The sequence below is a fragment of the Acanthochromis polyacanthus genome, chromosome 12 (assembly GCF_021347895.1).
Source record: "Acanthochromis polyacanthus isolate Apoly-LR-REF ecotype Palm Island chromosome 12, KAUST_Apoly_ChrSc, whole genome shotgun sequence".
Classification (NCBI taxonomy): Eukaryota; Metazoa; Chordata; class Actinopteri; family Pomacentridae; genus Acanthochromis; species Acanthochromis polyacanthus.
The window spans coordinates 2408535-2432186 of record NC_067124.1 but is presented as its reverse complement, the minus strand read 5'-3'; the positions used below and the strand labels follow the sequence as shown (position 1 = coordinate 2432186).

The following is a 23652-nucleotide window of genomic DNA, read 5'->3' as shown; positions in this document are numbered from 1 at the left end:
TGTGAGAACACGTCATTACAAGTAAGTGGAGGCACCCAAGCATTAGCAAGATATAGTGAATCTATTAATGGATCAATAGTCATGACATCATTAGATTATTGATAGTGAAGAATCAGAGTAGCAGCATGTTACTGTTGGAGTTGCTGCAGGTGGAGCTGGTTTGAACTATTTTAAATATAAATCTGACAGGTCAACAGATGAGAAACAGGAGAAGAAAGATGATAAAATAGACCTTGATGATTTGAACACTTACTGAAAAGAAACATGTTGGAGGTTTATTTTTCTGAAAGGGGCTAAAGGGGCTGGTTAGCACTGTCGCCTTGCAGCTAGAAGATCCCTGGTTCGCGTTCCGGTCTTCCAAGGATCTTTCCGCATGGAGTTTGCATGTTCTCAGTGTGCATGTGTGGGTTTTTTCCAGGTTCCTCCCACAGTCCAAAAACATGCTGAGGTAAAGAAAAAAATGTAGCAGTTTTTTTTTTGGTCTTTTTTCCTTTATTATAGTACAGGGTCAGAGAAGAGTGAGGAAAAGCCATGCAGTAAATGGGCATGGGTTGGACTTGAACCCATGACTGCGATGTTGGGGACTATAGCCCATTTATGGGTCGCCCACTCAACCCGTTTGAGTCACAGGGCTGCCTAATTAGTAATTCTAAATTGTCTGTAGGTGCAAATGTGACTGCGATTGTCTCTATACGTAGTCCTGTGATAGACCGTTTCCTGCCCAGGTGTCCCCTGCCTTCACCCCTATACTCCAGGTCCCCATGACCCTGATAACGATTAAATGGAGCATAGATAATGAATGGATAGATATCTGAAAGGTGACCACAACTGAGTACCCTTCATCTACATTGTCGGAAATCAAAAAGCTTAAAAACGCATTTTAAAATGTTGTCCTTTTTATTTATTTATTTTTTTAAAAAGTATAAAGTACAACATTTACCTCTGAAATGCAGTCAAGTGGAAGTATAAAGTAGGAAGTACAGTACAAGTATCTCATAATTATAATTAAGAAGAATGCTTGAGCAAATGTACATATTAAGTAGCCTTCATGACGAGTAATTTTTATAAATTTATGGTGACTTTACCAGTGAGCAACTAAATGGAGTAAAAAAAAACCCACATGACCAGTAGATGGCGCTCACTCATAGCAGGAGGATTGGTCACCCTGACTGACTGTTGACATCTTAAAAGACTGGATCCAATCACTCTGCTGGGCTTTAAATTCAGAACTCAGGAGGATTTTTAGTGAAACACGATGAGTTGCTGAGATTTTCAGAATAAATGCAGTATCTTCGTCTGTTGATATGACAGAATTTATGTCTGGGAGTGTAAGAGCACTAACATTTAATACGTTCTGATTTTAAACTCGTAAAACAATAAATTTTTTGTCAGCTTGTGGTCACTGCAGAGCCTCCAAGGGTTTAAAAGTACCTGCTGAGTAAAATAGCCTAAAAAACACGAGTCATTTGGTGCTGCCTCTGTCGCTGTAGCAATGAACAGTGGTGAACCGTGATCAGGTTAGACGCCTTTACTGTTCTGTATGTAGACATTAGTTTTTTGTTGTTGTTTTACTGCAGAATTATGATTACAGCAGTTACACATTCCAGACTTCCATTATTACTACCAAAGCAGTAGTTACTCTGTACTGTATAACCCACTGATAACTCTCTAGTTTTACTGTCCATCACCATTTGACAGAATCTAAGAAATAAGCTAAATAAAAAAAGGAAAAAAGCATGACAAATTCTGATTTATACCAGGTTACAACAATTAATTCAGCTTTATTGTTATTTATACATGACTGATACATTGTATTCTGGTGAAATAACTGGAAGAATTATCCATATTATTCTTTGTGACTTTCCACAAGGACACAAATACTGGTGTGGAAGACCAGAAAAGGGGGGAGAAAGCTCCATGGGGAGGGGGAGGTACTGTACACACTTCCCTTCACCTGCCATCCCTCTGCCTATCGGAGGCCAGTCTGCCTGCATACCTACCTGTACCTGCTCAGACTCACCTGACGGCTGCGTGCGGAGAGAACCCGAGATCTGCTGCTGCAGAACCACATTCAACCCCCATTCCTCTCTGAGTAACCCTCCTTTTTAGACACAGAGCATTAGGGCAGACCCCTGTTGATATTGGTAGCAGCAAGCTTTCTACTAACAGTTAACATCTTAATGACCTAACAAAAAAAGAAAATGAAGTACTGTACAGCTACTGCTAAGAGAATCTAAGAACCTGGCCTTGACGCTTTTACACCAGATTAAAGTGCTAGAAGCAACCCACCAATCCACACTTTATTTTATATATATATATATTTATATAGCATTATGTATTTATATATATATATATATAGGAACAAATCTACTATTTTAACATTAATTTACAGGGTAATATACATTATATCGTAAGAGCTGAAATATCAGCACAAATATATCACTGTCACACTCAACAGCAAAATATATATGATTATATAAACCCATATATAATCATATATACCAATATATAATTGTCATATATGCATGTAAAACAGTTAACCACGTCTCAGGCTTTTCAAATGATACCCAGAAAAGCAATTGTGTATCAAGACGTAAAAGCTTTACAAGTTTCTCTCTTGAAAGAGCGACAGGCGGAGGCAAAAGTGCCACGACCTGCGGGTTATTTGAGGTCACAGGACAGTTATTTGCATATTCCACAAATCTATTGCAACACGTCACTGTCTACAAACAGTACAGCCAGCATCCCGCGAGAGGAGCTGGTGTTAGCTGGACTCACACGTACACCCACTGAACAGAACATTACGACGATGGGTGGTCTGATTATAGCTATGTGCTTTCAGATGGTGTGCTATGACAGTGAACAACAGGAGGACTACAATACACAATACTCTATAAGTTTAGCCTCAGAGGACAACCTAAAACTGTACTGTAAAAAGACTAACCCCCCACCCTCACTGCACACAGCAAATACACTCTCTTCTCTGAGTTAAGTGTCATCGCATCCTGTTGCTGATGTGTTTTGTACGTGTGTATTTACCACAAATCACCACTTGTATTTTGACACTCCATCACTGAGAGTACTGGAATGTGTTCAGCTTTAGTCTCCTGTCTCTCCCTCTACCTGGGTCTCTCTCCGTCAAGGCTGACAGCACAGTGAGTAACATCCAACTGAATGAACAAAGTTCTCGGGGGTCTGAGAGGGTGCAGGGGGACTCCTTGAGGTTCTGTAAAGTTCTGATGCACAATCTGGACCAGGAGGGCAGCTCTCTCTTCCCGCAGCAGTCCCAAACCTCAGCCGCCATCATCTTCACCACCTCTCGGGAGAGAGGAGCTCCGATGGTCTTCTCCAAGGCCCCACGGTCCCCGCCCCGCTCCCCTCTCCTCATCCCTCTGACACAACCTCATCTTACCGCCTTTTCACTGCTTCTTTACACACTCCCCCTACTCTGCAAAGACGCTGCACAAGGCTGTAACAAGATACACACATAGGTAATTTTCACAAAGAAAGAAAGCTCCGTAATAACTGCAGTAGTAACGCACGACAAGCATCCGATAGCTGGCTTCCGGCCTGGGGAGCCCTGGTGATGTGCAGTTAGGTTTGGGACATTGCCATTGTTCTAAAGGAGGACTCCTCGGTTTGCCCTTTGCAGGACTTGTTTTTTTTCCCTGTGGTGCACTGTTTCGTTATTCAAAAGCCCAGATCTCTATGTCCTGCACATAGAAATCCTCCTTTTTCGAGAGCATGGGGTTCCCAAATGTTTTACAGGAGTGACTCCTGCCGTGGTAAAGGTCTCCGTCTAGCCACAGGCCAAACTCACCGCTAGAAAAGAACAAAACACGTCTTAACATTTTTTAAAAAGGGTAACGTTAAGAAATTCAGTACGCTTGTTCACTTCACCTCTGATCAGATGCTTGATGATTCATACATTTACAGTAAAATGTTTTCTTAGAACAACACTGCAGATGGAAGACTTTTTGCCTTTTTTCTCAAAGCTTCAGCAGGAAAATAATGATTTCTTTGAAACAGAAACATGTTTCCATTATATCATCTACATCCTCTTATGAGCTGCTACAAAAAACAACTGACTGAATACAAACTAAATAAGCTGCCATGTCTGAGCTGTGTCACTAAAACATTACTGCCTCTGGCCACATTCACTGACCACAGTTAAATAATTGATATTTCCCCAATCGAGAGGTTTCTATTTGCAGATTTCTGACTCACCTTCCTCCACCAAAAGCTAAGGAGTCCATATCTCCTTTGATGAAGAACATGTTATCACCCGTCCATTTGTACACCTGTTGAGGAAACAATAAAGCACACACTGCATGACAGATCCCATGTTGACCTAATCTAATAGTCTCTGTATTGATGAGAACAAATGTTTGTTCTAGTGGGAAAATCCACCATTACCATCCCATAATTCATTTCGTGATATCAGACTGACCTTGAAGGAAATAGCTCATTACCTGGCCACTAAATAAAACCGTCAGTCAAACACAGTGTTGTGAAACACATACAAGCTAGCTGTTTGTGGAATCCAACATGAAGAACTGTAGCATCTTTTCAGATGTCCTTGTTGTTTGTAGAGGAATGATCCAGTCCCAGATACACTGAGTACGCTCCTATTTGTCTCAGTGTCCATGAGGTTCAGTCTATTAGTATCAAGCTCAGTATTCAAACACACCAGAGCAGAGCTGAGAAAAACACTTCATACCACTCAGCCGTTCAGAATCTTTTCAAAAGAATAAAAAACTCTTTCATCGTGTTTAAAGATGAATGAATAGATGTTCACGGAGCGTGCATGTCTGAGGGTCACATGCATCCGGAGCACAGTACACATACTGTATTGTGTGTCTTGTTGCCGTCACATCTCATTTTATTCTGCGATGTAAACATACAGCTGTGTGAAGTCTGCAGTGAGTTTTCACAGAGAGTCTAATCAAACCATATCCAGTCTGTTCAGATGCTGCCTCCACTCTGATGTGCAAAATATGTTGGTCAGATTAAAAAAAAAAAACATCTCTTAAAGTGTTGCTAAATGTCTTTAGAGGCACTTAATGGACCAAGGTGTAAACGCAGCATATGAATATGTTACGGTTAGCTAACAGCGAGCAAACGTGCATTAGAACCCATTTGGACTTGTGTTCTTGGCATCCTGACAAATGTGAGGCCAATACTCCCTCTCCTTTTAGCTGTTTTCTGTCTGTGCCAGTCTCTTTAGCAGCTAAATGCTCCTGTCTATTCGTCAGTTAACTGCTAACTGTGTCTGTCTGCTGTCTAGTACTGAACAGGGACAGCACTGAGTGTTTCTATCAGAGTTTTAACTGAAGGTTGATGAGCAACAGTGAACCATAAAAGTCAAGTTGCAGACAACAACAACACTGCAAAAGGCTTACAGTGATGAGAAGAACTGCTAAATCTCTCAGGGTTGGTCACTAAATGAGTCTTTTCTCAGTGTCTGTAGCCACTTAAAGAACAGCTGTTAAAAAAACACTGATTAGTGCACATTTAAACCAAAATCAGCCACACATACGGCACTTTAGGATGTCTTCAAATCATGAGATATCCTGTTTATTGACAGAATTGCACATTCAAAAATATGCATTTCTGACGGCCATCATCTTTAAAACAGAGAAAGGAACTGTACCTCAAACTCAGGATTGAAGGTGAAGAGGAAGGTCTCTCCTGTGCCATAAAAGCCATCGCTGACCTTAAAAGGCTCCGATGCCAACGCACCAAACACCTGCAGAAACAATGAAACAGATTAACAACTCAGGAGGAGACTTTAGAACCCAATTAGCACCAATACTTAGTCACTACAACACACTAAAGTAGAGTCTCTCTGCTGAACCTGCAGCTTACCTGGCCGTCGCTATCCTTAATGACCATGAGCACTGGGGTGTCCTGGCCCTGCATGGCTCGGTACAGCGTCTTAATGCTCATGCCATGCTTTGATGTGCCAAAGGCCAGCGTCCACGGGTACCCAATGGTCCGTGGTGGGAGATTCCTGGCAAGCTGTGGGGGGAAATAATAAAAAAATTAGAGGGATGGAGGAAGAAAGAAAAAAGTGAAATAAAATGAAACACAAAGGCCACAGCCACCAATGCTCAATTACATCTGCAGTGACCTTTTAACACCGTCTGCCGTTTAAAGAGGAGTAACAGGGCTCCAAGCACCGAGAGCAGCCTCAAGAGAAAGAGAGGTCCAGCACTCCCTGAGAGAGCCTGCTGCCCTGCTGCTGACAGACTGAAGGATTAACAGTGGCTGTGGAGCATGGGGAGATAAAGCCAACAAAGGCGCCGGAGGAGCAGCACAGCGTATGCTTCATTTTAATGGACAGATAAAACAGACACTGACTAAAACATGGCATTAAAGTGACAACTTTTTACCACTATATGAAACAAAGGCCTTTAAATGTTCTGTTCGCTCTCCAATAAGTCCCTCTGCTTTGTCTTTGTCAGCTCAGCACATGCTCCAGTGGCAGAGCTGGAGCAGTGGTGTGATCAGCAGCCTGGAAACGAAGCCAGGAGGAGATGAAGCGCCACTCTGCTCACCTCTGCACCGCTGTGAGCCGAGCCTGAGCTCTGAGCCACGTCCTCAGGGTGAGTAAAGGAAGCCGTATATCGGCAGTGTGTGGGTCAACATGCCAACTGGGACTCATTTATAGGTGTGTGTGTGCTAACCTGCGATGCCTGCGAGGCATACACCACATCTTAAAATACCAGGAAAGGTTAGTGACTTGGAAGCAGCTGTTTGATGTGTACGGTCTTTCCCTTTGATTGTTTCTAACTCTGGTGTTGTCTTTAAATACACCCCCTACAATCCATATCCATTTTAAATAATTAAGCATGTAGTAAATAAAACAGTACATGTTGTTTCCTGTAGCTCCGCCACAAATCAGTGAACCAACCAGCGCGTCTGTTTCAAAGCCTGATGTGAGGCGGCGTCATGTGACCTACATGCCGACAGCTCTGTCTGTAAATGCTATTGTTTCTGCCCAACGTGTTCATCTACCCACCTAACAACTGTTGGACAGGCAGCTGCATAATTGTTTTTACAGCACTGAATACATCTCAGTACATGGGTGTAAAGCGAGCCTGAAAGGTTTCTGAGCAAATGGATAACTTCGTTTGCATTATATGGATAAGCTTTGAGAGTGAAATGACCAGCTCAGCCTCAGTGTTTGCATGTTAGTCTTCAAGGCTGCCACGAGGCACACGGGCTGGACAGAACCTGGTGGTATCTATTTAAAGGATAAGGCAGTTCTAAAAAAGTTACATGTTTTTTCTTTACAGTCTACAAATCACAGGACAAAACCAAACCAACACTGCATCAGTCCATCTGTCAGGACTTCCTGACTCTCCTATTGTGTCTGGGAAAAGCTTCAAGGCCGCTGGTTCCTACTACAACCAGATAACTCACATATTGGTACACTTTAGTAAGAACACAATGTAGTTCAGCTTCAAAAAAGGCCCGGTAGATCCCTGAAACAGCAGAGATCAGATTTTTTTTCATGAAAATTGACTATAACAGTAAATGGAGGAACTGCTGAAAGCTAAACTCAGTGGATTTCTACATGTTAGTGAGTATTTACAGCAACAGACCAGTTTACTTTGCACTGACTCAAAATAAACCATGATGTTCATTCTCCTGAAGGAACAGGTCACTCAGTGTGGCTCTCTGATGTGTTCTAATAGTGTTTGGCTAACACTGGGCTTTAGTGCAGAGAGGAATGAAGAGGAACAAGCTAAATCGTCTTTAATTCTTTATTATTAATTTCTAACTTTTAATCTTCAGTCTTACTCTGCCTAGTTCATTTATTTGACGAGTGCTAATCTAGCTAATTATTCATTTACCTTATTTTTACTATTTATTTTATTGGACTGCTCTGCCTTGTCTCCTTACGTCTTGCTTGATTGTCTGCGTTTGCATGTTTTGACTTTCAAAGTGCCTTATGAACGCTGTTCTTAAGGGTGCTCTAAAAATAAAGTCATTATTATTATGAAATCAGGCTTTAACGGCACTGAAACTGCTTGCTTACAGAATGACTAAATTGTTGGTTTTTGGCCCTTTGATAAGATTAGAACATCACCAGCATTCCTCTTTAAAGTTTGATTCATTCAAACTTAGATGCAGATGTGACATAACTTCAGACCAAGTTTGTTCTGCAGCTTCTACCTTCTCTATCTGGTTGGCCTCCAGGAGATCGCTGGGTTCTCTGAGGTTCGGTTTGAACGTCTCTGGCTCCAGCTCCGTTTTGATGGACGGGCCATGCTTGGAGTTCACCTCTTCCTTGGTGGTAATCTACAGGCAGAAATAACAGTTAGAGAGGTTTAACCTTCAGAAAGCACTGATACTAGAAGCCTTTAATTACAGATATGGTTGTTCACCTACCATTTAGCTCTCAATTGTCAGGCTACTGATACAACAGGCTCAACTAGTCAGACTATCAACCACCAAGTTTTAACCTCTAATCAGCTAAGATTATTTTTACACCGTCTGAGACTGGAAAATGCAGGGGTAGAAAACAAATTCTACAAAGCATAAAGGCTCGGCCACATGGGTCTAGGATAAATGCTGGAGGTAACCATAGCCCTACCTCAGCAACAAAAACTCATATTTAAATTTTTCATCCATTTGGGGATTGTGAATCGAGCAAGTTGTCCTGCCAAAATTATAAATGCAGTGTTTGCTTGCAACACACTGATAATCCAACAATTTGATGATGACAGCTGAATATCTTCCCGCCACTCTCTGATGCCAGATGACTAGGATTGGTTTGGCAGAACTGAGAGAGCGGGCAGAGACTCTGTCTGGGAGAGGAGAATGCAAAGCGAATAGGAAATCAACCCGATGAATAATTTGCATTCCACTGTTGGACATTTTCTCTGACCAACGGACTGTTTGGGTTATTTATCTTTCTCGATAACAGAGGCTGATTGTAGAGCACAGGGATGCTCTCATGTTTCAGTCCTCATTCAGATAGGGCCTACCTGCATTGTCCCTAGAAAACATCATTCACTCTGTCAGGGGAGTCTGACTTCACCAACACACCATCTGTGTGTCCTTCAAACCTCTGACCGTCTCTTGATCAGTCCTCATGCGGGCCACATTCTTTGCATTCAGCTCATTTAAGCCCTGAAAGTGATATTCTTTTTAAGAGGTGGGGGGATATTGTACAGAAACACCCATCTCTGTGTGCCCTATATACAGTATACATGTCTGTGTACAGCCAGCACAGACAGCTAGAGGTAACTACCTTATAGCCAGACTAATCTAGTGAATTGAAGCACTAAAACTGTTAAGTGAGTCATAAAAGGAAAGCCTGACACAAGGAGATAAGGCTGCTGTCACGTGAAAAACCCTTCGCTCCAAACAAGCCAACTTTTCTGTAATGAAGTGATATAAACTACACTTTGCTTGGTGTGATCCAAGAAGTTCAGAAGAGGTTTGGTGAGCTGAAACTAATCAACTCGTAATGTTTACTTGAGTCGATAGGGACCTGTGTTTCTGTGGTTACTGTACAACATCAACAGCAGCTAAAGCCTGCAGTGGGAGCCTAAAGGTGTCCACTGGTGAGGACAGCGGCAGTGCTGGGCAGAGCAGAGAGGGGGCAGACAGGGCTGGTCAGGGCACCTGGAGTCGTTTGCAGAGTGAGCGCAGATCTTCGCTGTTTAGCGCATCGATCCGACGGTGGTACTCCGTCAGAGACACTACCTGGTAGTACAAAGACAGGAACAGGTGGAACATAAAACTCTGCCACTTCTATTGCTGGCCATGGGGAGAAAAGGATGAGGTCTGAAAGGCAGAATGCGCACCAAGTAGTGCGACTCCAGCAAACTTAACACTCCTCTTTACAACAAGGTCGATGCTAGAGGTTTGAATAAACACACTAATAAAGGCAAAAGGCCACTGTTGTTTACTCTGGCTAAAAGAGGAGGGGGCGGGGTATTTCAGAGCACTCAGTTATTTTGCATGTTTGTGTAATATGTTTAATATCACCACTGTTAGAAGCTTCAGTATCATTAAAATGAAGTCAGACGAATGACAAACACAACACTGCAGCGGAACGCAAAGTGTGAGAGAGGGAGAAGACTGATAAGAAAAGCAAACGATGCTCAACCATAGAACATGAACAACAAAACAGCCGGTGTCTGACTGACACAACAGCCCTTAGTCTGCTCCCTGTTTGTTAGGAACAACAATCCACCAAACTACAACCCAGACAGACCAACACTATGGCCTACTAAACATGGCTGCATTCCAGCAAAGTTCCACCCCACGCTGCTGCACTCCACTGAGAGCTGCTGAACAAATGCTGCCGTTTATTGGTCCGCTGTGTCTTAGAAAGATAAAAGCCTTGTGCATGGGATAAACAAACACACACAAAACTCAGACATACACACAGATCTGTCTCAAAACAAGCATTAGATCTGTGTTAAGTTTATTTCAATCAAATAACACTGTCAGGAAACAGATGATATTCATAAGCTGCTTTCAGTTCCTTTTTTTTTTTATAGCTGAGATAATCTTCTGCTCACCTTGTTCCTACTAGTGTAAATAACTTTTCTAGTAACAAACTACCTCTTTACAGGTCTCAATAATGCATAAGAGGGGATAAACTACATCCTTCATAAAAAATACATTCTTGCATCCCTTCACCTCCAGCTAAAGGCACTTTGGTACAGTTTGCCCTGTAAGCTAGTAGCATGCTAGCTTTCAGAAGCTGCTGTAAAAACACTATTTAACGTGAATGTAGTGCTGCTGTGGAGTGATCAATGTCATGTAAAAGGTCAGTACATGAATGAGAACAGTGTGTTTAATGCTGACTACAGCACAAGCAGCTAATTGACACCCCCTCAAACAGCAGTAGGATGTACCATAAGTCAGAAAAATGCCTGGTAATGTGACATTAAAGAAATTAGTGTGTGACTAAAGGGGCTGCATCTTTGAACTGCCACCTAGCTCTGGAAACTTTCACACCGCTTACAGAGACACAGACAGCCTGTCAGACGGTGCCAAAAACACAGACAACGGATAGGAGCACTATCCTGACTGCCAAATAGTGCTCAGATAGTAGACACTTTGTTTAACACCAGTCCCTAGACTGGACCGGACCGGCTACTGGGCTAACAGGCTAATTTAGCTTCGCTAGCGAATTAGCTAACAACAACAGAACATAAAAGGATATACATCGATAAAAGCAAAAAGCATGAAGTGAGTACGAGCAACATACACAGGTATACTTAGGGGTCAGCTGTTTCTCTTGGTCCTTCACTTTCCTAGAAAACATTTCCTGCTTACTGGGCGACGTTAAAGCCGGAAAGTCACATTACAGATCCTCAAGTCCTCCCCGTGTAGCCCCGAGACAAGCAACCGGAGTTGGTATGGAGCCTGGAAGCCTGCTCGACTAAAATAGAACCATTTTCCAAAGGGGTCTCTACACCCTAAGTTATGTGTGGCACGGCTGATGTCCAATCACAATAGAGGACGGGAGGAAACCCGGCTTCCTATTGGTCACAAAAAACGTCGAACCCTCCCACAACCGACAGAATTTAAAGATACAGTACCACCACTATGCCACGAGGTATGTCTTCTATAGAGTTTGACAGCTAATTTCTCTCAGTGGCAAAAAGGAAACACAAAAAGACACCCATTTAAACAAAAAAGGAAAACATTCCCTTTAAAATCCATTTGGCTTAAAACAAAAATGCATTTGTTAGTAAACACCTATGCTCTTCCTAAGCCCTATGAAAATAAAGTGTTCCTTAAAATTCATGGTTCAGGTTCCTATTTACTTATTCAGATGTAATGGATCATGCAGCCTCTGTTTGCCAGAAGTCGAGAGACAAACAAATCAGTCCACTTTGTTTCCTACATCATTCATTTACATTAAAATTTAAATGCAGGACACTGCTTCCATCGTATCAATTTCTTCATACAATGAATGCATCCTTTTCATTATCCACAGGCTAGTAAACAGTGTCTTTTGACTAAATCTCATCCAGTCTCTGCAGGCTGTACCAACCTGTCCATGCAGTACAGAACAACCTTTGTCTACACTTCCTTGTCTTACATCCACATTATATAAATCTATAATAACAACATTTTAAAAGGTTTGTTTCAAAAGAAGAAAGAACCCCCATCAGTGCCTCACTTTTGGGGCATTTCACAACCCAAAAAGCACGCGGCACTCATAATGGTGTTAGTCTTTTGCCATTCTGCAAAAGAAGTTGTAAAATGCTGACCAACACTAGTGACAGTCACAAAACAGGTGATGAAACTACAATACAGTCACTGAGAAGAATAAACAATTACACAAACATGCAAAACACTTTGGTTGGAAGTTCAGAGAAGCGCATTTCCAAGCAAAGCAAGTGTTTCCACATTGTACTGAACTTACAAGTGATACACAAAAATTTACCATTAAACCAAGAAATATGCAGTGGTACACAAAAGTGCAAAATATAGAAGCAGAATACAAAACTAAGGCTTGACAACTACACAGTTTAAATGGTTTACAGAACAAGATCAGCACAATACATGTACACTATGCACTGCAAAATGGAAGCAAATCAACAAATTTACTTAACATTTGATTCAACAGATAATAAACTAAACAATTAATCCACATAAAACGTGGCTTCACAGGATATGGATTAAAGCACAGCGGAGAGCTGCAGTTAATCCATGTCGCTGAGGCTCGAGACAACACAACAGGTGCACTTTAAGCAAGGTGAGGGGACAGCTGGAGCTGCGTAGACCTTACCTCCCATTCCTTGACATTGAGGTCAGTGGATGGGCTCATCCTCAGTGGCTTCTGTCACCTCGTTCTTCTGACAACCATAAACCCAGGTTCTTGTCCATCCCCCTGACCCCCTCACCGTACATGTCTGGGCTCCACTGCATGAAGAAGACATACAGGTGGTCTGATCTGGGGGAAGAAACACAGGAAAACAAGGATTGATTGCAGGAATTTAAGAAAAATCATCATCTAAGCTACATCATTCAGGTGTTCTAAAAATATCCAGCCCTACAGACTTCAGAGTAGCAGCCAATGCTGTGTAATGTTGACATTTTACATTGTGACTCTGACCTAATTTAAAACGATTCTGTACTTCTCCATGATTAGCTAAGAGAAAAAAAAAAGCAAATTCTTCATCTGATCAACTCACCAAAAAGTTCTGAGAATCACTCAGTAGTTCACGCATTAAATAATTCTCTCAAAACTCCCCAAAAATGCTGTTAAGAAGTTATTCCAACATCAGTGGACACAGAAGGAGAGCAAGAACCTTTCACTTATGTCCTTTCTGCTGAACTATGAAAGCTGCTTAGCCTGGGTCACACTGTGTCTCTGACATCAATTCAATTCAATTTTATTTATATAGCACCAATTACAGTCAAATTGTCTCAAGACGCTTTACAGAACCCATATGCTTGAACCCCCAGAGCAGCCCTAAGGCGACAGTAGCAAGAAAAAACTCCCATTTAATGGGAAGAAACCTTGAGCAGAACCTGGCTCTTTATGTGGGGGGACCCATCTGCCTGCTGGTTGAGAGGATAGAAGAGGTTTTCTGCAATACGAGCAACCACTACATTGTGTTAAAGTGTTGTTTCTTGAGTCTGGAGCAAATACTGCTATAACATTTATAGTTAAATGTGCATTAATTGAAGTTGTTGGCCAATCAGCTGTGAGCATAATATTAATCTAAGATCAACCTGTGGTAACTAATGGTTGCTTATTTACATGTCAAAGAGACAGAGAAACATGAACAATTATTTGGAGGCATGTTTTAGACACCTAAGGAATTTAAGTCAGACATTTATTGTCCTTTGAGTTATTTAGTCTCCACCATCTCTGCTGAGGTGCAGGTGGAAACGAGGCTGTTTAGATCTAAGACTGAACCAAAAGCATAAAGTTCTAGAGTAGAAAACCAAAACAATGACCTGACAGATGCTAAAAATGCTCCCCAGAGCTAAGGGAACATGCAGAGTTGGGCAATAATTCTTACTTTGTCACTTCAGGTGAGCCTTTAACATCAATGTACCAGCGTGATCCACTGTTACATGAAAATATTGTTGGAGCAGCTTTAAAGTTAGATGCAGTGGTCAGTTTCCTTAAAACTCTCTCTCCACACTGTGGCCATAATTCTGTCCTGCCTCCTCCTCTGCTAATCAGTCACGTAACAGAAGCGAGAGCCATGTCAGCTATGTAACTGGTCAGAATATGATACGACAGTATGGCATAATTTATGAAGAAGTTACAAACAGAGAGCACAGCCTGTGTCATGCACTGTTATGACTAGCAGACATGACAGAGCTGTGTTCACCGTCGTGGTTGGTTATGGCTCATTCAAAGAGCTCCTTTTCTTCCACACTAATGCCAAGACACTTAAAGACACATCACACGGGTCACCTCCCATCTAGGTCAAGCTACAGACACACTAACAGCATCTAAAGAAACAGGCTAGAAGTTGCTGTGTCGTCTGTCTAAAATGTTTCTGATGGCTTCTCCACACACCTTAGCCTGCCTGGAGTGCAAATAAAGGCAAGTTATGGATAGTAATACAAGCAGTAGCATGTACGAGTCCTGCATTTTAATACTAGCGTTGAATCTGACACATCTCTGAGCTATTATCCCCAAGAGCAATGGGCATCTCAGGAAGCTTGTTGTTTTCAGGTGGGAAATGCTGTAGCTAAGCAACCAGTGGATAAAAAACAACAAGGTGTTAACAAGCAAGACTTAGGTTCATAGTGAATAATGAAGAGAGAGAGATTTCAGTGTCATTACTGCAATCAGGCACTCAACACATCGTAAGACAGTGCATTTATGGTACCACGACTAACTAAAAAGGACACGCCTGTTTGTCTGATTCCAGCATGATTGAGCAGCTTGAGAGAGCACCGTGTGTGTTACTGCTGGAAAATACATGCTAACAACAGGAGCAGTGCTGTGAAGCAGTTTTTGTCTCTTTTCCTGATTCACTTTTAAAAAGAACACCCAGAGTAACCACACAAAACAGTGACTGTGCTGTTTCCAGTCAGCTCTAGATGTGGCTCAAATAAATGGCTTTTTAAAGAAGAGTGACTTATTGAATTAAGCTGTTAGTGCAATTGGGATTAATTCACCACATAAACATATTAGAAGGACTTATGGGGAAGCACATTTTTTTCTTGCGTCTTCGTTCCAGTATGAAGAGCTCTAATGTAATTATGGCTACGGCTGACTTGGCAAATGTACGTCCACACCGAGTGACCCAATGTGGGGAAAAAACATCAACAAGCCGAGGCTATTTTCAGTTGATGTGAAACATTCTGAATTTCGGTGCAGGTCAGAAAAGTTCATTGAGCACATTTGTGGGTGAAATGCATTCTGAGGATAGAAATCCTGAGCTTTGGCAAGAAAACACGGCATAATGCTTTAGCAGATCCTCTGTCGCGTGTGTGTGTCCCAGTGTAGAAATAAAGTGTGTGTCTGTTTCCCTGCAGAGTGAATGAATAATAAATCATCTTGCTGTCTAGCAGAGGCTGCACAGGGAAATGGGCAGAAGCCGCCGCAGGAGTCAGACCTGACAAGAATGCATGTTTGATTGGTTTCAAATATTAAAGGGACTGCGAGTGAGGTGCTTCAGTCCTTGCTGTGTTAGGAATATAACAGGATCATGTGGCTTCTCATGTTGTTTCTATTTTAAAACCTCCTCCAGAATATCAGGTACAGCACAGTTTCTATTTACTGTTGGCTGCTCCAAACATCATTTGCTTTTGTTCCTATGCATCCTGTCTGGGAGCAGTGGGAGGTGTAGCAGAGGTACTGACCTCTCCTGTGGCACAGCAACAGTACTCGTGCTTCTTGCCCTGCTGGGCGTACTGCTGCATGGAGGCGCTGGCGTTGGAAACGAATGCTTCTTCATGGGCTTCCCCACTCGCAGACACAAGAACTTGTGAGAGCGGTGCTTCCGCCTCTCGGCAGACCCTGTACCTGGACAACAAGCGATCACATGGTTACAGAAGCTTAAAAATCAGCAATGACAGGGCCAAAGAGGTAACATGACAAAACTTGCTTTGGGATATAAACTCCTGAAGAAAAATATCAAGAAATATGAAGCTACAAACAGCCAGTTACTAAAGTTTAGCCTAAAAGCTAACTGCCTTGGCTCTGGATTTTACTCTCAAGTTATTGTTTGAATCAAACTAAGAGGATAAGAAGTTTTAGTGAGCTTACAAGCTAATGATTTTGCTAAGTTCTGATGGAGCTCGGTGAGCTGTTTCCAATTTTGAAGCTAAGCTGAACCAGTGGCCTGCTGCTTACAGAAAAACAAACTGGCATATTTCTCAAAATGTACAGCAATCCAGTTAGAATATTTTGCTCTGTTTTAGATGTCTGTCAGCTGAAAAAACAAACTGCATCTTTTGGACTGTGCATACTCTTCATAATAATCGTTTCATTTATGTGGCCTAGTTTCTGTCTCCTATTTACTGGCTACTTCAGCTAGCATTAGTCATTTTGTGGCAGATACACAACAGATGACAGAAATGAATGGAGAGCACAGTATAAGTGACAGAGCTGTCTGCCTATGGTACATTATCAGTGGCTGATTAGAAGGCTGCAGCCCCAAGATGTGGAGTGAGATCACTGTGCCAATAACATAAACACTAGCACATGCTTCTGACTGGACACCATGTAATATAATGACATAAAAGCATAACATTAACCTGATTAGGCAATACAGCTAAATGGGACAAATAATATTCTAAAATGCATGAATTTGGTATTAAAGCAGCTTGTTTTTTAAAAGTTGCTGCTGTTACTTGTGTGGGCTGTGCTAATGTGCACAGAATAAAGGGCAGCCCTGCTGAGATGCCCATTGGAATTAGAACCGCTTCTGCAGCTCAACTCTCTGTGTGACAATAATGCCAGGGAGAAAATGGTAAATCTCTCTCCCTCCTGTCTTGTTAGGCGTCTTCATGGGGAGAGAAATCTTTAGGGAATCACAACTCCATGTTTAACTAGAGTGGGTTATACGGCCACGAGTGAGTCAGTGAGTGTGACAGACTGAGGCCACTGTCAGATAACAAGGCTGCTGCAGCTTTTAACTACTCTGTATAATTTCACTGGTCATTTTCCAAAGATCAGCTTACTTTTTCTTAAAAGTACCCGTGCACTTCATGCAGTCACTGATCATCATATTGCTCATGACAGATAATCTGATGGAGCAGACTACTGTGAAACTTCTTGCATTTAAGGATATCTTGACATCTTCAAAGCGTGCTGCTGAAAAGAACTATACTTGCAAGTTGTCACGAAATCAAACCTCAAAGACAAACAATAAGCCACCTTTGAAAACGACGACAGGTAACTCATGATTTCTTGCACTGCAGTAACTGCTGTTGGGCCGCAAGCACTCAAGATAAAAACACAAAAATAATCCAAGTCTGCTAGTTTGCCCAGTAAATGGATCCATTTAAATGTTATGTCTGCACCTGATATTTGACGTTCTCTGCAATCAGGTGGAAAAAAGATGTACATGTCTGAAAAAAAATCAGTTGGAAAATACTGAAATAAAGCCAATATTGTGCACTTTAAACATATTTTTTGATGTGCACAAATGTGCAGCAGGCCAAAGTGCAGAGATAATATGGTCAGAAAGGTTCGACTCAGGCTTGATGTGGCTACTTGATCGAAGGAAAGCTGGCAGACTGAGGGAAAATAATAATACATGTTCTGTTCTTGGTATGTCTTGAGTTATTTTTATAAGGGTGGGATGTGTGTTATTACAATTTTGAACAAAAATGTTACCTGAAAATGCATGGAAGACATACGGTGTTTAAACTGTTTTGTCCTTTGCTGCTGTACATCTTTGAAGGTATTTTTGACATGAAGCTGTTTTGAAAACATCTAAATCCTCAGGTGTAGTTCCTTTAATCTAAACACTGCAATGAACACAAAATAAGCTTAGTCCAGGTTGGTAGAATTTGCCATTTGTCTAACTGAACATGAAAGCAAAGGCCAGAGATGGATGTGAAATATAAATAACGTGTTCACTGAATGCTATCTCAGAAGGTGTTTTGATGTTTGGTTTAATCGTTACTGCGTTTCCCCTTTGGGGGCCAGGTGTGTTTATTGCATTGTGGTGTTTGATAGGCTTTAGCTTATCACCAGAGGAGTGGCCAGACCACCAGAACCAGAGATCAAAGAGCTGCATAAAGCCCCCATAAAGCCCGGCTAGCTCCGACAAGCTGATAGCAACCGAGGGGATGCCATTTCCATTCGTCTTCACATTCCAATTACTAGCACCAAGGCAGAGTGGAAATGGAAAGGTTATCAGGGCCCAACATGAGAGAAGTGATTCTGAGGCAGCCACAGAACGGAGAAACTCACTTTGATAGTCTCAGAAGAATATGGATGTAGAGGTGCAGCTAAAGGACAACATGAGGCCAGATTGATCACATAAAACATTCTGTACGGCGCCCCACGACAGAAATGATACGTTTCTTAACTGTAGCTCAGTAAGCATGTTTACCCTCTGCAGAATTCTGCGAGCCGTCCTTTTGCATCTGCTCTGCATTCTCCTTCTCCTCCTCCTTGCCCTGTTGCATAGTGTCCGTTTTGGAGACATCTGTCCCCTGGTTGGCATCCCCCTGTGGACTGGCTGAGACGGAGGTGGTGTCTGTAGCTCCAGGAGTGGCTGAGCTTTGGGACCCCGGGCGAGAGGTGCTGCTGCTGGGCCCCTGGGCCTGGCTAGTGCTGCTGCTGGTGGTGGTAGTGGGTGTGCTTGGTGGCTTCTCTACACTGTGCTCTTGGATCCCATGGGGGACTGGCTATCATTTTCTGTGGCAGTGTCTGGTGGATTGTCCTTTGCTTTCGCTGCGGTGGGCTCCTCCGGCTGGCTGACTGAGCTGCGGGTACTGCCTGGGGCCTGGGAGCTGGCGGCCTCCACCTGGGTGATGGTTCGCACAGACTCCGTGGAAGCGCCTGAGGACTTGTCCAGACGAAGGTCCTCGTTGGATGCTTGCTCCTCCTCTCGATGGGGGACAACTCTGACTCGGTGAAGACGTCTTCAGAGATGGAGCCCTCAGTGCTGCGTGGGGCTGTGCTGCCGCTGTCGTTGGGCCCTGGTTCCCTCAGGCGCTGCTCTGGGTCCTTCTGCTGGGAGGGATGCCTCTCAGCTGGCAGAGGCTCCAGGTCACTGGAAACATGAACAAGGTACAACAAGACAGTCAAAAGAAAAGGAACATCTCAATTATTGGACCGCTTCTTACAGGTTCTACATGTTTCGTGTGCAGGTGTACTCAACATGGGGATTTGATGCATTTTACAGACAAGAAAAACAGCTGCTGTCCTCTGTGGTTCTAGGGGAGCATGTGAAGTCTGAAGAATCATTTAGTAATAAAGAATTTGGACATTGCAAGCTTGGTTTTTGATTCTGGATACAGAGTGAAGGGTGGATCTGACTGAGGAACACTTGCATGCTCATATGGTAGCAAGACCTCAATCACAAGGTAGCAATGCCCAAAAATGTATCCTGGATCATTGTATATTTTACTCTAAACGGGACCAAACATTATGCTGTATTGACAGACTAAAACTAGTGACTGAGAGCATAAAGTCTTTAGGAAAACATTCACTGACGTAACAAACAAAGTAAGAATTCAGCTCATTTCCTCAGACTTCACTACAATCTGACTTCTTTTTGCAACCAGAGGTTTTGCCTCCTGCTGGACAGTAGAAGGAATGCAGGTATAAGGCACCTGAGCATTAACATTCATCTTTTATATATAGACTGTTGGTTTAATGATCATCTCCAGATGCATTATGGGAATTTAGGACCAAGAGTTTTTTGGGCATGACTCTAACTAGGGACTGAAAGTGCCCTTTCTAAAATTTGTGTCATTAACCACTTTTATAATCAATAATCTGTTACTTCCATTGAATATACAGACACACGTATTTTAACACTCCACACGGTTAAAATTGGTACTTCGATCAAACATCACATAAATTCAAATCAATTATTTGGGACACTTCACATACATTTCATAATGCTTGCTACTTCTGTTCCCGTTCTGCCATGATTATTCAACAAACGGTTCAATGGATTCAAAAGCTTAAACATGAACGTTCTGCAAAACTGACAGGTTTTTCTGGATGATATAGAAACAGCTGCTAGTTTAGTACATCAAACGACAGCCCGGCAAGAAAGCCTGCATGGGTTTTGTAACTCTTTCAGATGTTGATAAAAATGTTTCAGAGGTGTTGTTTCAACTGAACAGTCATTTTAGAGGATTGTGGTTGCATTGGGTTTCACTGTGCTGGCAGGTATTTCTGTTAACTTGTGCACCATGTTCATGTAGGCTAGATAATCCCTACTGCATGGAGATTCAGCACAAGACCAAGCACTGACCACATCTGTGTGGACAAAGCTATGTTTACTCCGCAAAGGAACGTGGTGGAGTTATGAGACGATCGGCGTTGGTTTGGTTTGTCTGTCTGTTAGCAACCTTACTCAAAAATGGACTTTTTGGAATAAATTTCAGGGAAGGTCAGAAATGACACAAAGACCAAGCGATTAAATTCTGGCAATGATGTGACTTACAGTCTGGATCCATGGATTTGTTAAAACTTCTGTATCATTGTGAGATTGCGGCACATTGTCACTGTAACCATGACAACATGATTGCGATCCTACTACAAATCGATCGCTGCGGACTTATCAAGACTTAACTGTCTGAAATTATACGACTGAGCAGCCTTGGTGAAGTACTGCACTCTCTGAGCGCTTTTCTCATTTTGTTTAGTGATTAATCAAGAGCTGTATAACTAAAACTAAACTGTACTGAATTTTGCTGTGCAAAGGAACTAACCTATTGTTATACACAGAAAAATGTTCCTGTCTATTTTCTGGCAAAACTCAAACAGAGGTTGAATGCAAATAGACTAAGCATTTAGATATAAGCAAACCATAACACAGAGATGCACAGAGAGAGAGAGAGAGAGAGAGAGAGAAGAGAGAGAGAGAGAGAGAGAGAGAGGTATGCAGAGAGAGAGAGAGAGAGGTATGCAGAGAGAGAGAGAGAGAGAGGTATGCAGAGAGAGAGAGAGAGAGAGAGAGAGAGGTATGCAGAGAGAGAGAGAGAGAGAGAGAGAGAGAGAGGTATGCAGAGAGAGAGAGAGAGAGAGAGGTATGCAGAGAGAGAGAGAGAGAGAGAGAGAGAGATGCAGAGAGAGAGAGAGAGAGAGAGAGAGAGAGAGGTATGCAGAGAGAGAGAGAGAGAGAGAGATGCAGAGAGAGAGAGAGAGAGAGAGAGAGATGCAGAGAGAGAGAGAGAGAGAGAGAGAGAGAGAGAGAGAGAGAGGTATGCAGAGAGAGAGAGCGAGAGATGCAGAGAGAGAGAGAGAGAGAGGTATGCAGAGAGAGAGAGAGAGAGAGAGAGAGAGGTATGCAGAGAGAGAGAGAGAGAGAGAGAGAGAGAGGTATGCAGAGAGAGAGAGAGAGAGAGAGGTATGCAGAGAGAGAGAGAGAGAGAGAGAGAGAGATGCAGAGAGAGAGAGAGAGAGAGAGAGAGAGGAGGTATGCAGAGAGAGAGAGAGAGAGAGATGCAGAGAGAGAGAGAGAGAGAGAGAGAGATGCAGAGAGAGAGAGAGAGAGAGAGAGAGAGAGAGATGCAGAGAGAGAGAGAGAGAGAGAGAGAGAGAGAGAGAGAGAGAGATCATCGGAGAGGGAGGGAGGGAGAGAAGACAGACAACAGGACACAGCTGAGGAAACAGCTGGGCCGGGCACAAAAACCAGTCATTTGCCAGCACAATGACTGCTTCATGGGCAACAGCAACCACCAACCAACACTCAACCAGCTGAACATAGCTCCACCCAGACCCTGCTACCACCACAAGAACAGGAATAAAATGACTCAGCACAGTTCATAATGCTACACCCTATTCATCATTTGCATGCATTTGGTTTCAGCAACACTAAAACAATTAATGTGAAGAAAAACAAAAAAAATATAACTAGACAAATCTGTGGGAGGAAACAAGTGAATCGTCTGAAGTGGATGCTTCTTCCAGCATAAAGAGGTGAGCAATCACAATGTAGGAGGGTGAAGGCACACTCCATTAACCCCGGTGTAATTGCCGTTTCCTTTTTATTTTGGTATGTGGGGGAAAGCATTAAACTGTTGGTTGGATGCTGATGCAATCTGACTACGAGTGCAGCAGAGAATAACATTGATTACAATGTGGGTGCTGCATTCCTGTGAGGGGGAGAGTGGGAGAAAGACACAAGGACGTATAAGAATTACAAATCATGCTTTGAGGTCAACGTTGGCCTTTAAAGCTGATGATAGTTGAAATAATTGCAATCATAGTCATTAGATTACTACTACAGAGCCTGCTCATGTTTACTATCTTACTCTGGGACGGCCTCTCTGATCTTGGGGTCGGTGATCTCCTTGTAGATGGCGGCAGACTGCACCTCCTCCAGAGGACACATGATGCCGTACTCCTCACAGCCATGGGCCTGCACCAGCGGGTCCATGCGGTGAGGGTCAAACATGATGTTGTTGGGCGTCACCAGCAACACCCCGCTCACCGCACCCTGACAACAGCAGGAAAAAGAGAGACGGGTGAGAAACAGTGACATCCATCAGACCATTTATGACATAAAAACAACAACTTAGCATGTTATCCACCACAAAACATAATCAAAAAGCACTTCTGCCACACAAACAACACCAGACTAAATCCATTTCAGACCACAAATGTCCTAAATCAAGTAGAGGTTATTGAGTGCCAGTACTGACCACTTCAGTGCTTTCATTTGGTACCTGGGAGTGAATCAGCAGCGGTTCAATACCATAGATCTGTGTGTGTGAGAGCAGGGCACACTCTGAAACAGGCGGTGTGTGTTTTAGTGTAGGACACCCTGGTAGCTGCTCTGCTCTCAATCAAACTGTGTCCAAAAACCCCAACACACACTTAATCTGACCAGCAAGGCTCTGTGTTCAGTGCTGAAGTGAATCATCTACAGACATGTATGTAGGCGTTCTAACCTGCTGTTTTTTTATTTACTGCTGATGCTACTTCTTAACTATGCTGTAAAACTGCAAATTAGAATGTAATTCTTGGAACTAAGGCAAAGCAATGTCCTGCTCAGAGGACAAAGAAGACATGGACACATCATTAGCTGTGCTGAACATCTTTTAAGATCCTGAATTTAGAAAATTCACTTAACATTTCAAGGAGCAGCAGACTCTCTGAAGTCATCTGAACAACATTAGCTATAATCAGTTTAAGTAAACTACTGTCAGCAGGAGAGCTTGTCTTTTAATGTGCTGGTCTACAGGGTTATTCATATCTGCCCACACATGTGCCCACAGCATCAGTATTTCTGTGCTCTCTTTTATTCTCTGGATTCCTGTTTAATTAAGTAATCATGATTAAAAACCACAGCAATAAAGTGGAAAGATATAAACTACCAGTCAAAAGTTTAGACACGTCTTCTCATTCAATGCTTTTTATTTATTTGTATTATTTTCTACATTGTAGATTAATTCTGAAGATTGACACTTTTTTGTTTACAACATGATTCCATATGTATTCTGTTATAGTTTTGATGTCTTCAGTATTAGTCTGCAATGTAGAAAATAATT

At 42.5% G+C, this 23652-nt stretch overlaps 1 protein-coding gene across 1 annotated transcript in view; it reads right to left on the bottom strand.

Moving 5' to 3' along the window:
- Window positions 1–1761: 1761 nt before the first annotated feature.
- The window catches only part of oxr1a (oxidation resistance 1a), a 208169-nt gene continuing 186278 nt past the window's right edge, over window positions 1762–23652 (bottom strand). The window contains 15 exon segments of the mRNA XM_051956854.1: window positions 1762–3822; window positions 4228–4301; window positions 5654–5749; window positions 5869–6021; window positions 8185–8310; window positions 9643–9723; window positions 12776–12873; window positions 12876–12940; window positions 15823–15843; window positions 15845–15908; window positions 15911–15985; window positions 18528–18803; window positions 18806–19033; window positions 19036–19193; window positions 22414–22598. Of these exon segments, the coding sequence (XP_051812814.1) occupies window positions 3687–3822; window positions 4228–4301; window positions 5654–5749; window positions 5869–6021; window positions 8185–8310; window positions 9643–9723; window positions 12776–12873; window positions 12876–12940; window positions 15823–15843; window positions 15845–15908; window positions 15911–15985; window positions 18528–18803; window positions 18806–19033; window positions 19036–19193; window positions 22414–22598 (1836 nt within the window). The 3' untranslated portion in view covers window positions 1762–3686.